This window comes from Nelumbo lutea, chromosome 2, assembly GCF_056320005.1.
Source record: "Nelumbo lutea isolate HS-2025 chromosome 2, American lotus-T2T, whole genome shotgun sequence".
NCBI lineage: Eukaryota > Viridiplantae > Streptophyta > Magnoliopsida > Proteales > Nelumbonaceae > Nelumbo > Nelumbo lutea.
In genome coordinates, this window is record NC_142685.1 from 12,291,199 (window position 1) to 12,306,731 (window position 15,533).

The window sequence follows — 15,533 nt, forward strand, 5'->3', positions numbered from 1 at the left end:
AGACCCGATCGCCTCTTCGGCATGGGTAAGATCAAGGATAAGGAGAGTGACCATAAGTTGGTCCTAGAGCCAAGGGCTACGACATCAAATGAAAAGTGACCTCGATGCTAAACACGAATAAGACCCAATCGCCTCTTCGGCAAGGGAGAAATAAAAAACTGTTTGCATTCAGCATGAGAAAGAGAACAAAGGAAAATCTAGTTTGCTCTCAGCATCATGACAGATGCAAACTTAGCCAATCTCTTCACCTCAGTTTCAGGCTCCGTGTCGAACTCGATGGCTACTCTTTTGAGAACTACCTCGAGTGACACTGCGTCGAAATCTATATAGGTGGAGCGACCTGATAAAGCAATCACATAGAACCCCTTCATGAGGGTGACATGATGAGCTTTGCTCTTGAGGTGATAGGTCGGATTGCAGAACCCCTTGATGGTTGCATCCCTAATAAGGTATTTGTCCTTGGGGGTACCTATTTCACCTCTCCTCGAGCGGATGAATTCGCTCTCGTGCCCCAAAAATCAAGACAGCGAGGTCCTGCTTAAGGCTACAAACACTTGGACTCTTCTGACCTGATAAGCAAATTGGGTCGACGCTAATAACTACGAGCTCATCAAACAATCATTCCGGGCCAAAAAGAGCAATCTCTCCCTTTGCCGAGCTGCCCTCAGCTTGGAAGGGGGGGGGCAATTGATGAGGGTAAATTTGGCCCTCTAGTAACATCGTGACATACGACATCTTGGAACTGCTGGATGACATATAGACCCCACCTAAGCGATGAGTTGGAGTCCCAGATCGTGGTTCATCTTCGCTCCGATTTGGCGACCTCGGCGACAACTTAGGTCGGCCAAGAGCACCTTGTCTAGGGGCGACCTGTAGCACATCGACACTGGCTGAAGTGACCTCGGTGCGAGGAGCGACCTCCCTCGAGGGCTTGCCGCCTTACTAAGGTCCAAGTGGCGACTTGCGAGATGTGCTCGTCGACAAATTCGACATGCATATCCCAACACTCCCAAGTTTCTCGGAAGTTGGCCCATGTACTGAGTGCTCTGGAGGATGGTCAACGTGTGTGGTAGTTTACCTTCAATGATTTCAGATCAGTTAGGCATGACCTCCCAGAAATCTTAGATGCGGTGTGTGAAGCCCACACCAAACAATGCCTATATAAAGGCACCAACCCTAATGACACAGGGGAAAATGTATGCGTGATTATTTACTTACTAGCACTCAAGCATTCTAGTATTCAGCTCGCATCTACAGTATAGAACTAACTTAAGCATCGGAACGACCCCACCGGGAAAGTCACCCTGAGTTCTCTGATCGATTATTTTGCAACTTGGTCCAATTCACCGTGCAACTAGAATTCAGATCATCTTTCAGGTAGGAGTATCTAGATCGCACACCATCAGAAATCAACAGGAATAGGATTTCATTCCCTAAGGAGGGGTAGGGAATTGCCATTCTCTCAAATGGGGGAATGTCATTCCAGCATGAATGGGAATGGATAAAATTAATTTCAAACCAATAATAATCGGGATACTATATTATAACCTGAAACCGACCCACCCATTCTAATTCATAGAATTAAAACCGACCCAATCAATTTGGGTCCATCAAGTTGGACCTCGACCCACTGAACACTTTGGATCATTTGTCCACAAAAATTCTGTCCACGTCTACCCACAATAGACTAGTCCTGTAAATTAAGAATATCTCCGCCTGCATGATACATGAGATGTTATGTGTGTGTATGATTGCGATGTTACGTAGGTAAACGTGGACAGAGTTTGTATCGACAGGAGTTGCGGACTCCCCATTGACAGCCCAAGGAACATTACTACTCTCATTTAGCATCCCCTAAGCTCAGTTTGAAAATAGTATAAATACAAATATATAATAAAAAGAAGGTATATAATATATAAAATACATATTTTTGCACCGTAGACATGATGATCAGTTTGGGATATGTGTAATACAATCTACAAAAACCTTAAAATGTACATATTTGTAATTACACTATTTCGCTCTTATCTGTTTACTCACACATTGGATCAGAAAACAATTTTGTATGAGCTTTGGGCACCAATGGCACATGAACACGTTAGGTACTGATGAGTTTAGGCAATGAAGACGCCCGCATTGAATCAATTTTTATCAAAGCCAGAGTCCACGTAAGCGATAAAGGGATAGGAACAATGACGCGTCTTCCCGTACCTTTTAAGACTTTATCGTCTCCAAGACAACGACAAAACTTTCTTTCCTACACCACGTGGCACCTAATCCATACCTTCGTTATGATCTCTACCCACTCACTCACACTATCGCTTTTCCTTTTACTTTTTGTTATCATCAGCTTCAGCTTCAGCTTGGCTTCCGAAGACTGGCTAGCTAGCCACCAAGCCCCATTTGCCTTTTATCACTCATGACTTTCTTACACGTGGAAGATAGCTCGTCCTCCGATCAGTAGCGGCTGAGCTACGAGTTTGGACTTCAGGAGCTTTGGAGCTCACAAACACTTGATTCTAGAATAGGCGGGTGAGGACGAATACCGCGTGCTCTCCCAACGGTAATGACTTCGGATGAGAGAGAGATGTGGGCACAGGAAAGAGGAAAAAAAAAACCAGGTGCCCCGTCGAATCTACTACTACAAAATCAGTGGTAGATTCGGAGCATTCTCAACATTGCCCCTGCCCTTATCGATAATTTACAATGTATTTGTCGCTATAAATCATCTATTTCACAAAATCCCGAGGGTTTTTGTTTAATCTTCTCACCTTATAAGGAATTGGTCTATCCGTTTACTGACGCTGTTCTAAACTTTTCCAGCCCTCTTCATCCTCCATCCTCTTATCCTTTTGTTGTTAAATAAAGGTAGAAGAGATCATCGGGTTTTGCTTTTCAATCGGTGACGGCTATTTTCTGAGCGGTAATGGACGTAATGTCTCGGCGAACCACATCTTCCTTGAATCCAAACGCTCCATTGTTCGTTCCATGGGCTTATCGGACGGTGGAAGATTTTTCCGACCAATGGTGGGAACTGGTCCAGACTTCTCCTTGGTTTCGCGATTACTGGCTCCAGGAGTGCTTCCAAGAGCCTTCCCAAAACGGTGACCTTGATTGTCCCCATTACGACGGCGATGAGCCTTTTCTCCCCGAAATCGATTCTCTCTTCGATGGCTACGGCGGCCAGCGTAAGTATTTTATACTTCCGAAAGAAATCGATCGATCGACTTCTTTTTCTAATAATTTTTAGATATCTGATTTGAGCTCACTTGCAGAGGAGGATGATCAAGAGAAGAGCTATTACAGGGATCTTGTTTCGTTGGGAGCATTGAAGTGGCGTAGGCCTCGAGGATTCTCAGATATTCCCAAGTACTCAGAGAAAGCTCCTAAGATTGTGAATGTGAAGGTCAACCCTCGCCCAATTCAACAGCCGAGGTAGAGAGAGAGAGTCGGTTTCCGGCATGGTTTGTTTGTCGGAGCGAGAGAGGGGCAGGGCAACAGACATATGAAATCAAAGTGCAGTTACGTTGTTTTTGTTCATCCGTCTCCTTTTTTTCTTCTTCTTTCTGTAAAGAGAAGTCGCTTACTTATAGTTTTCAGAGTTTCTATGTTCTTCGTTGTCGTTTGTAGTTTCTTGTAAATTTACCAAAAAAAAAAAAAATTCCCCTTATGAGAAGAGAGAATTGTCTGGTCGCTCTTCTTACTTTGATTCATGATGTTCCGTACCACCGTGATTGTTTGTTGTTTATAGACATTGTGTAGTTTAGTTTTTTCCACACATGAGCAGCAGAAGCAGAACCGAATGGAGAATGGTACTGGGTTGTGCTTTCTTTGGGCCTGCTGGTGTTGGCGTGTTTTAAGTGGGGCCCCTCGGTATGGTTTCGACGGATGGATTGAATAAAATCTTGAAATCGGACATACCTGTGGAAGATTTCAATCCAATGGTGTAAGGAAGATGGCCTACACAATTCTAATTCTATTTCTAATCTCATCAGCCATCTTAATTTTTTTTTGTCAGCCAAAAAAAAAGTAGGGAAAGGAAGGAAAGAACTTGTATAAGCTTCCCTACCTTTCTCTTCGTTCAAACCAAACATAACCTAAATTAACAGATGAAATGTTTGTACATCAAGACCTTCATGATGGAGTTGGAATGTTCTGTTTATGCCCTCCATACAAACTTTGTAAGCTAAAATATGAGCTAAGTTATTACTATCCCTATGTAGTCTACTTGGAGGTGGGTTTGGCCGTTTGGGGCTTTGGGCTGGTAGCCTGGTACCAGTCTTATATTTTTTCTTGCAACTTCGTTACTGGGCCTATGCTGCTTCGGCCCAGAGACGGCTGTCAGACTATAACAGGCCTAGCCTATCTCGGTATCTCCGGATTTGAAAGGCTCTTAATTTCTGTGTTTGGTTGGAAAGTAGGGAAACGTGTACGAGGTTTCTCTAGTTTTGTTTTTTTTTTTTTCAAACCAAACACAGCCTAATGGAGGCTGCTTAGGGCGAATGGACTGTGTTAAGTAGGTGTGTATTTTAAGTTAGTGGAACCAAGTCATCTCAATCCTGATCCTTCTTGATATTGTGAGATGAATTTCACATCCTTCTTTACTGCAAAAGCCGAACAATAAAGTAATGTTTGCCCTCATTAATATTTCATCAGGTAGAATAAGCTTGTCCTTCCTAAAAGTGGAAGTCCTTGACATTTTGCTTAATTCTTTTTCTTTAATTTTCTTCCAACTCCTTGAGTGAGTAAGCTCCTAGTGACGTCCATCTAGTTGTCAGTTTAACAGTGAAGAGAGTGAGCCAAACAAAGCAGATGGGCAGACTGCAAATCTGCAATGTCTGATAACATGATAGTACTTCTAGTTTTGAACCGTGCATTCATGTAGAAGCTAGCAAGTTCTTTTGTATTTGTAGGCGCACCTTAGGAGGTTACAGCACGGGCTATACCAGGCTCTGAACTCCAAGCCTAAATCTTAAAACTCTAAACCATTAAATCCAAATCCTGAAACCCTAAAATTTAAACTCAACCATTAAATCTAAATCCTGAAACCCTAAAATTTAAACTCTAAACCCTTAAATCATAACCTAAATCTTAAAATCTATATTCAACTCAAAATTAGTGTATAAAATGACCGGTAGGATTTATGTCCTCCAACGTGGTAGGTCAAATATTTTCTGTTGGATGTTACGTGAGTAGATGTGGGCAAGAGATCCGGAGGGCCGGACTCACACAAGAATGGGTGGCCACTGCCCAGTTCTCCCCGAACCGATTCCTGATGGTAATAGGTGGTCCACCATGGTAATGTCCCGTATTCAACCCAAAGATCCACAGCTGGATGCTATCTTCGTCAGCTCGTGCCTTGGAGCTCTCATAATCTACTGATACAAAATCCAACAGGGGTATAACCCGGGTCTGATATGTGATTACCCACACTGGTGGCCCATTTACTTGAGGGTATAACCATGGGCTTATATTATTGAATAATACCATTAAAGCCCATACTTTTTCACTCTCTATACTGTAAGGAACTGGCCAACTAAACTTGTTAGCCCACTTTTTGCCACCCGAGAAAGAATCATGTATGTGGAAGATCATAGACATTGATGATGTTAGGGTTGAAAAGTATGAATTTGGTTTAACTTTCGGGTTGGATTAGGGTTGAGGCATTGACCAATTCTACCCAATTTAACTTTAGGTTTATATGTATAAATTATATAAATATTTATTTATGTGTTTATTTTTACTGCAAGTATTTATGTTTTTTTACATGTATTTCAAAAATTTAAAGTTTAAAGACAAAATTTTTCTAAAACAGTACAAGTGTAATTATATTCTTCTACACATAATAATGCTACACTTAAATTAACGTAGACCCTTGAATCTAGAAAATAAGAACATTTGACAAAAGGAAATAGTAAAATTGGACTAACATGGAACGCAACCATGAGGGTAAGGGTTAGGGTTCAAGAACTCAGGTTGGATTAGGGTTGATCTCAACTATTTGTAAGCTAGGTGATATTTGACATTGATGATGATTTCTTAAAAATCAGTCATGTCAGAGCCACGTCAACATTAGAGGAATTGGCATTGAAATTTTTGTATGATTGAACAATTTTATTGATATTCAGAAATCCAGACATTTTTTGAGGATGACATGGCATTGAATAATAAATCTAATACAAAAATAATCAACCTTTGAGAATCAGTACCAAATAAACTCAAGGCCAACTTCTCAAAAATCAGCTTACATGTCAGAAATGATACAAAATAACAAAATTTACCGATTTTTGAAAAAAAAAACATTAATTTCAAGAATCACCGATTTTTGAAAAATCAAGTTACACCCCTACTCACGGCCCAAATCCTCCCATGATATCATATAACCCGTGGTTGTATGTTGACACAATGGGCCATGAAATCTGGGCCTTATTGTTTTGACAATGTCAATTGGGGAATTGGTCTAAGTCTACGTCAACGATATATACATATAAATACAGGAATACGTAACAATTTCGAGTATAATCTAATTTTATAGTAATAGTAAAATTGGTTTACTAAAGACTCAAAAGTTCAAGTGTCGCTGCAAGTTATTTTTAAGTGATTTTATCGATGGTGTATAATATTTAAATATCGTTCTAATTAAATTTATCTATGATATACTATACGAATTCTATTTGGATAGAAACTACCTGCAGCCGTAGATAGTCTGCTAACCTTGATTAGAATCGAGATGATGACGTGTACACATGTTTGTACTAGTGTATTACTACCCGTAACATTGGGCCAATCACCAACTGACTGTGGCTTTGTTGCTAGGTCTCTGACATGGCTAATATATATATATATATATATATATATATATATACGTAGGTCCTGCATCAAGCTGACATGGCGTATCATCATGATTGCTTCTCTTCTTTTTCTAGAGGATTGAAATTGCGGGTCCAAAGTTTTATTAGTTTCTACCCAAATAGCATATTTTTTCGCAATCCAATTCCAAACCAGTAAATTATGTGGTCTCTCTCACTGAACATATGAGGGCTCCTTAGGAAGAGCATTCATTTATAAATTATGTATGTTGTGTTTGATAAAAATCTAGATGGCTAGCCTTCAAAAAAAAATTGGCTTTTCACAATAGTTCGATTCGATCTAATGGCTTTCCCAAAACGTTTTAGTGAACGCAGCTACAGCTCAATTCAAGCTTCAACCCTCCCAAACGGTCAGACAGGGTATAACCGGATGAGTTCAATTCTGAAAAATCTGGAGATTGGGGAAGACTTTGACTTGATCAAACAGTGAACACCTTTTCAGTCTCACTTGAAAAGAACACAGAAGAAGAAACACCACCATATCATTTCCTCTACCGATGAGTAGATAGATGTGCTTTGTTTTAATTAATTACTTGATTGTTTGTTGTTTTCCGGTTTTCCCTCTCTGGTCTCTCTTCCCCATTCTTCATTAATAACCAAACAAACGAGGAATCTTTTAAGTAAGTCGGTGGGTCGGTGCGTACGTTGGAGCGGCCCACTTAACATTTGGAGAGTGCCCCCAACCCCAATCACCATCTTCTCTCAAAGAAGTTGTGTCGTTCAAAGTCTCTCATACGTAATTTACCAACTTAACCCTTCTCTCCGGATTTGAGCAAGAAGAAGGGAAAGGGCAATGCTGATAATTTTAACTTTCAAGAAGAGGAGGATGAGAGATGAAACAAGGAAAAAAAGAAGTCGACGTGGACATAGACTTGGCTTGGCGTCAACAAGAGGAGACAAGCTGAGGGTTTAACCTCAACCAATTCGTTGGCCAAGTAAAAACACCGCTACAAATCTTTGACTTGGACACGTTCAAGTCCGCTGGTGCTGCCTCTTGTATGCATCACGCTTTCATACTCTTCTTCTTCCTTCTTATTTATATTTATATTTATTACTGTCTTATCTTAAGAAACAAGAAAGATAGACAAATCACTGCCATTAATTGTTTAATCTAATCAACTTGGAATATATCACGCTTTATTAATAACAACAAAGAATGAAAGGGCAGCATCTCCGTTTAAATTTCATCATCAAAAGAATATATGTTATTGAATTGGAAAATCAAATAAATAAAACTCTCTCTCTCTCTCTCTCTCTCTCTCAAATTCTGTCTATTTCTTACTTTGTGATACATGTATGAATTGAAATGAGGCCTTTCTCTTTTCTTCTGACACTGCAAGAGAAGGGCCTCAAAACAAATGAACCAATGGAGAACCAACTTGTTCATGTCAGTTTCATTTTCAGAAATATACAAGCCAAATCCCTACCAAATATACATTATACATTAACCAAACAAATTTAATGCGTCCTGTTGAATCTGTTTTAGAGCTAGCCCTCATCCCCTCCCTCCAACTAATTAAATTAGTATCACAAGTCTCGACAGAGCAGTGACTCAAGAAACAAGTCATCCCCGGGCTCTTCTTTGGCTGTAGCGAACACACTACTCTCAGTGTGTAGTGGTTGGTTGGTGTAGGAGGGCATGGAGTTTCCAATTCCTGAAGAGAACCCAAAACTGCCGGGGCTACTATGGCTGCTACGCAACATTTCTAGTGTAAAGGGTGGTTGAGTTTCGGCTGTTATTGGTGGTCTAACGCTGCGAAGCGGGTTGGTGGTGCTGTAGGGACTAAAGGTATTGGTAGTGGGGGTAGGCCTTATAGCAGCCATGGCCACATTGTTAGCAGCTGCAGCAGTGTTGTTGTTGTTATCAGGTGTGGGCCTATTAACCAAATGGCTTCCGCTGCCACGAGCAGCCGGAACATCGTGGTTGTGTTTGCCCTCGTAAGTGGTGATCACCGCCCTTAGGTCATGGGATGCTCTCTCCACATGCTTTCTAACCGGGCATCCCACATGTGTGCACTTGTAGTAGCTCCTGCACGCCAGCAAGAAAACCATGTCAGACACACACAAAAAAAAAAACAAACAACAACAGATACACAGACAAACAGAGAGATCGAATTCAAACGTCTTTGATGCAAAGCTAAACAAATAAAGGATCTATTTATCAACATGAAAAGTAGGTCCTGATCCTGAATAAGGTTCAAAATCATAAACCAAGCCCACGTTCCATGCAACATGTAAGTTGATGAATTTGTAACAGTTGATGAAGAAAAAAACACTATTAAATATGACTAGATTGGGCGGCATTTCTATGGATAATGGATGACTATTTTTGACTGCAACTTGAAAGCTAAATGCCTTTGCAAAAGTAAAAGGTGGGATGAGGAATGCTTATTGCCTTGGATTGGGATTCCCCTTCACTACTTTCTGCCCATATTTTCTCCATCTGTAACCATCATCAAGAATATCGATATCGCTTGTTGTTTGGACTATAACTCTGGGCTCTCTCACGGTTCTGCTCCCAGCTGCTGAGATACCCTCATTTTGATCACCCTCTGTGGTAGTCTTCCTGAACTCCAATAAAAGAATGAACAATCAAAACCAAATTTCACCATCTCCTCACCTAACTACGGAAACATACATAAATGAGAAAGAGTATATTCCTTGTTGCAATGAATATAATATTTAGGCTTACCATCGTTTTGCATTGGGTTCATCTTCATCAAATTCATCTCCTGCTGATCTGCTCATCTGAGAGCTCTGCTCGATGTCGTCCTCCCCCATTGAAATTGATGAATTCTCGGGTGTTGCACCGGACTCCATTATTTGCGATGCCAACCCTCGTGTTGCGAACGACTGATCTGGGATTTCCGAGATGGGGGCTGCAGACGCTTGAATTCGATGAGAGGAGGAGGAGGATCTTCTGGTTGACTGAGGCTTTGGATGGTTGTGGTTACCCTTGTACACTATCTCCGTAATCTGTCCATCCAAGGACCTCTCCACTTTCTTCTTAACTGGGCAATCCGGGAAAGTGCACTTGTAATAGCTACGTGGATTCTCGCTTCCTTTCACCTGTTTTTGCCCATATTTTCTCCAATTATAACCATCATCCAATCTCCTTTGCTCCCTGAAAGATTGACAAGGTTGAGAGTACTGATTATGATTCGACTGGAATCCACCGTTGCTCTGGGTGTTGTTGGCTTGGATGCTGGAAATCTCATGAGAGAAGTTCTGCATCGGAGCATATTCAGATTTCACCATGGGCTTCCCGGATGAGAAATCGGCTTGCTTGGTGGGTTGAAAATTCCACTCTTGCTCAAGTCCTTCTGAGTTTTCGTCCTATCCAAGTTGGAACGAAACAAATAAGAAATTTCGAAGAGCTATCTATTTTCTTTATAAAAATGATTAAGAACTCAAAAAGAAAATGATAAGAGGGATTCCCTCTGATCGGAAGAGGGAAACGAAATAAACATGGACAAGATAAAACAACACAGCACGCGAAGATGGAAATTAATATACCTTAGAAATCGTAGTGATAGAAGATTCAAACATGGATACCGAGCCCATAGCGGGCCTTGTTTGGGGTTGAAAAGAGAAATCCGGTAAGTTTTTCTCTTCCTTCTTGATACCATGCTGGTAGTTAACAGAATTACTTTTCCAATTGAACGCTTGAGAGGGAAGTGTCCCAGTCGTAGGAGACTGCAGAAGCTGCTGATACACACCAAAAAAGAAATGCACTTGAACTCAGAATTCTATAAATAAAATCAATTAATCAATCCAACACAGAGAAACAAGATTAGCTGAGCTACCCAACACAAGACAGACAACAAGTCAACAACACATGAAGATTTTAATTAATTAAAGAACAACAAATGGATTTCGAGTTTATTGATTCTAAGAAGACAAGAACAGAAGAACGTAGAAAAAGGAAAGAACGTTGATCAGATTAATCGTACAAAAGAGAGGGGGAGAGAGAAGCGCGCACTATTCACGGAAACTTGGAAATTAAGCAAGAGAGACGAAGCGTATACTTACATTAGAAGCGGAGAGGAGGACGGGTGAATCCAAGAGGTCGGTGGGGCTCAAGCCAGGTGGAATAGCGAAGTAAGAAGAAGGAGAGACAGGAGGAGGTGAGATGGGCAGTGAAGGAGGAGGAATCGACTTGAACTTTGGAACACTGGCTCCAGTTCTATCGGCGAAATGATCAGAAAGCCATTTGTCGTCGTCACCGGCGAGGTCGGAGAAAGAAGAAGTCATGAATTGGTTAGAGAATGAGAAGGGTGTTGGATGAGAATTCGCAGATGTCTCTAAGCTCCCAGATGAAGAAGCCATGAGAGAGAGGATGAAATGTGAGATGGGCGGTGAAACACCCTGTTGAAAGGAGTAAAAAGAAGTGCAATATAGTCACATCCCCAAGGTCCGAAGCATTTTCTGAGAAGCTAAGAGGAGCTTTGACCGTGGAAAGTTTCCTTTCGGTCAAAACGTGTGGCTTTGACTGGCTGGCTGATCGCTGAAGGAAGGAAAAGAGGCGGCTTGCCTCCTCGCGCCCGCGCGCTTCCTCTCTCTCTCTCTCTCTCTGGCTGTGTGTGTAATCAGCATAATCAATGTCTTATCCAATCCCAACTTTTCGGGACAAAATTACTATTTTTACCCCTAATATTTTGGCATATGACATTCTCCACACATTGACCTATGGTTACTTTAAATGTCTTTTATGCCCCTGTGCATTGTATAATATTCAAGAATGCTCCACCATTCCTCTAGAAGAAGTGAAGAGCAACCGTTGTGAGCCTGTCCTTTATGTTGGACCGCGACATACGGACCCCACAGTCCCATCCCACTGTCTATTGGGAATATCTGACATCTCCCGTCCTTTTATGGGCCTGTTCGGCATGTCTTTCTGCATGATTTTTTGGTTGTTTACAAGTTGGGAGGACTGGTTTATTCTCATTTGACTCACGGAAGATCTAGTCGCCAAAAGATAGAGTGCTAAAAAGATGCGAAAAGCCCATTTTGGGCTGATTTCGGGAAGCTTCAAATAAAGCTTTATGTGTTTTTTATGTTTTATTCTTGCACAAAAGGCACAGAAAGATGCATACCAAATATGCTTTGGACTGTTCAGATCTTCATACAAAAGCTAAATGCGTATTTTGCATGCTAGAGCTACCAAAAGATCTTCACAAAAAGATACGCCAAACGGGCCTGTTGTTTCTTACGGCTGACTGACTGGCTGGCTTCTTTGTTCGCTTCTCCTTATTCCTTCCAACACGGGACTGAATGGTTAACCCAAAACCGATTTGGATGGGTCCAACCCGAAACCGGTCCAATGACACCCATACGGACAGGGAGTGGGACAGCCCAAATATAACACGTCCGATTTGGACGGGTCCAACCCAAAACCGGTCCAATGACATCCATACGGACAGGGAGTGGGACAGCCCAAATCTAACACATCCGATTTGGACGGGTCCAACCCGAAACCGGTCCAATGACACCCATACGGACAGGGAGTGGGACAGCCCAAATATAAACCGCCCATGTCGTCGATTTGGCTGACTGGTAATGGAAAAATGTGTCGTCTAGAAAAGAAGGCAAGTTAAGATATATGTATGGAATTAATTATGATGTGTATCATCGATCCTGATCCTCACTCAAAGAGCTGGGGCATTGGAAAAAACATCACTTTGATTTGATGAGTTGAATTTGAAACAACTTCCAAAACAAGTAAGAGAAAATAAATAGAGGATTTTGACTATAAGACAAAAAGGTGCAGGAGAAATGGGCCATTCATATATATAAGGTGCAGGAGAAATGGGCCATTCATATATATATATATATATATATATATAGGCCCACGTCTCGTGCTCACGAGTCACGTCATATTTCTCTTCATAAGAACAAATTTTCTTCTTGACGTAATACACGTGTAGCCTACACTCCATAGTCTGGTCGCTGCGTGAATGCTAGAGGCACAAGACATTGCATGGGTGAGCAAAGAGTCTCAAGGAACATGCGAAGCACGTAAGATGAAGAAAAGCTGGGTGGATGGTGGGTGTGGAACGCCCTCCCTATTTCAGTATCAGCCCCCAGCCTGCAATTTAGATTCACACACAAGTCAATAGTTGTTTAATTCTAAGATATATTATTGAACAACAAGTTTATTTCAGGTTAGATATCGCAGCATGGAGCCAATTCAAGCTACTAGCTCAAACTTCAAAGGTTTGGTTTGGTTTGGGTGCGTGTTTGAGCGCTATCAAGTATCGACGACGCTAGCTAAATGCCTAAAACCGAATGAGCAATTAAAATTGATGATGATATCAAATTAATTAATTTAGGGAGGGGGAGGGAAATGAAGCTTGTTTTTATTGCACAATGGAAGAATTAATCATGCATATGCCATCGCCCATCAGGGTGTCTGCCCAGTGCCGATAAAGAAAGTCAGAATAGAAATTAATATACAGAGAGATTTAAGGGTTGCTTTCTCTTATAATTATTATAAGATAGAATCAATCATCTTCATGGAGATTCATAGCTTAATTTGCCCTCCCAGTCCCACCAGAAGGAGCTAGTGTAGTTATGGGTGGTCATTATATTCCTCTTCAACTAGTGGAGTTGCATTATAACTTGGTGGCCCTTAAGTATTAAAAATGAAATCCTACTTTACCCGCTAATCGCGCCCACAGGTTTAATCTCAGTGCCTGATTAACAACCAATATATTCTCGCTCTCTATATCATGCATGAGTACAAACATGAGCATGCTTTTAGCCACATTACAAGAAGAAATAGGTTGACAGGTCGCTAAACTCCTTTTCATGGAGTCAAACTGCTGCGCCATTTGCATTTGACGTATAAAATTGGTTTAAACAAATTACAAAATTAATTCTTTAATGATATATGTATATATTACTTAGAAAAATAATAAACAGAATTGTGTAATGGTTTGAGATGATTGGGGTCATCAAATCTTGTTCCGTTTATAATTAAATAGATTGAGTTTAAATACAACACAACTATTAGAGTTTGTGTACAATACTCAAATTAGGAGATTAGTCTAAGTTACAATAGGTCTCTATCTAAGGAGACATATAGATCTTATCAAGTAAAAGAGCATAAAAGCAATTAGACATTTAGTAGAGTGAAGTTGATGCGATGATCTGGTGACATGTCACTATTATCCTTGATATGCCCCCTCAAGCAAATGGGCATAGGAATCACATGAAGCTTGTCTATTATCGATGCGAACCGTGGAGACGATAGAGGCTTAGTGAATATGTCAGCAAGCTGCTTAAGAGATGGAATGTGATGAAGCTGAAGTGAGCGTTTAAGGAGGAGATCTCGGAGAAAATGAAAATCAACCTCAATGTGGCAACTGCGAGCATGAAAAATTGGATGAGCAGTAAGGTATCAGGCACCCACGTTATCACAATAAAAAGCTGGAACCGAAGGTAGTCAAACTCTGAGATTTGTTAGTAGAGATTGTAGCCAAAGTAATTCAGTGGTGGTATTGGCAAGAGAATGAAGATAGATGCAATAACCACCCATAGATCACCGATCATCTGGGCAGCCAGCCCAATCAACATCAGAAAAGCCAGTGAGGTGAACAGACAACAGTGAGGAGAAAAACAGCGCATGACTTAAGGTGTGTTTAAGATACTGAAGAATGCGTTTGACTGTCACCTAGTGTTCATCAGTAGGATTATGCAAAAATTGATAAGCCTTGTTAACTACGAAGCTAATGTCAGGGCGGGTGGGAGTAAGATACTACAAACCTCTAATAATACTCCAATACTAAGAGGGGTCAGAGAGAGGGGAGCCATGGAGCCTTGAGAGCTTAGTAGATGCCACCATCAGAGTAGAGAGAGGCATCACACCATCAACTCCAGCACGATGAAGGAGGTCAATAATATATCGGCGCTGGCAAAGATAAAGTCCATTTGAATCTCTATGAACTTCAATCCCTAAGAAATAATGTAAGGAGCCAAGGTCCTTGAGGTTGAAAGAACGTGCCAGGCTATTAATTAGGGATTGAATGATATTTGGAGAGGTTCCAGTAAACAGTACATCATCCAAAAATAAACACTATGGTCCCCTCTAGAGTAAATGAAAAGCGATGGATCGCAACGGGAAGTGTGAAAACTTAGTTCAGCAAGTTTAGTACTAAGCCAAGAGAACTAAGCCCATGGAGCCTGTCGAAGCCCATAAAGAGCTTTGGATAATTTGCACACATGTGAAGGGCGAGCATCATCTTCAAAGCCCTTTAGATGCCTCATATAAATATTTTTAGTGACAAGCCCATTAAGAAAGGCATTGTCAAAATCCAATTGATGGACATTCTACTAATGGGAGATCACAAGAGACAAGATAGTGCATATAGTGGCCAGTTTAACGACAGGGTTGACGGTGTTAGAAAAATCAACTCCCGGTATCTGAGTAAAACCTTGAGCTACAAGTCGAGCCTTATAGCGATCCACAAATCCATTCAGTTTTCTTTTGATTTTATATACCCATGTAGAACCAACCACATTCGTGGAAGGATGATGTGGTACAAGCACCCAAGTCCCATTGTTAACTAGAGCATTGAATTCATTGGACATGGCATCACACCAATGTCAATGGTTGGAGGCTTGGGAGTAAGAGGTGGGTTCGGACTTATTAGCTACAACTGA

At 41.1% G+C, this 15,533-nt stretch overlaps 2 protein-coding genes across 3 annotated transcripts; one reads left to right on the forward strand and one right to left on the reverse strand.

The window, feature by feature from the left end:
- Positions 1 to 2,792: 2,792 nt before the first annotated feature.
- LOC148868613 (protein EARLY RESPONSIVE TO DEHYDRATION 15-like) lies at positions 2,793 to 3,713 on the forward strand. Its single transcript, XM_088970838.1, has 2 exons — positions 2,793 to 3,188; positions 3,276 to 3,713. The coding sequence occupies exons 1-2, from the start codon at positions 2,927 to 2,929 to the stop codon at positions 3,437 to 3,439; spliced, it is 426 nt and encodes a 141-aa protein (XP_088826964.1). The 5' UTR covers positions 2,793 to 2,926; the 3' UTR covers positions 3,440 to 3,713.
- Positions 3,714 to 8,026: 4,313 nt separating this feature from the next.
- LOC148868614 (WRKY transcription factor WRKY24-like) lies at positions 8,027 to 11,245 on the reverse strand. Of its 2 annotated transcripts, none has more exons than XM_088970840.1 (5): positions 10,902 to 11,245; positions 10,386 to 10,574; positions 9,562 to 10,205; positions 9,265 to 9,435; positions 8,027 to 8,898 (listed from the first exon to the last, which is right to left on the reverse strand). In XM_088970840.1, exons 1-5 carry the CDS (start codon positions 11,196 to 11,198, stop codon positions 8,397 to 8,399), a joined length of 1,803 nt encoding a protein of 600 aa, XP_088826966.1. In that variant the 5' UTR covers positions 11,199 to 11,245; the 3' UTR covers positions 8,027 to 8,396. The 2 variants fall into 2 exon arrangements, with proteins under 2 accessions (XP_088826966.1, XP_088826965.1); XM_088970839.1 differs by having other exon boundaries at positions 10,386 to 10,577.
- Positions 11,246 to 15,533: the final 4,288 nt, after the last annotated feature.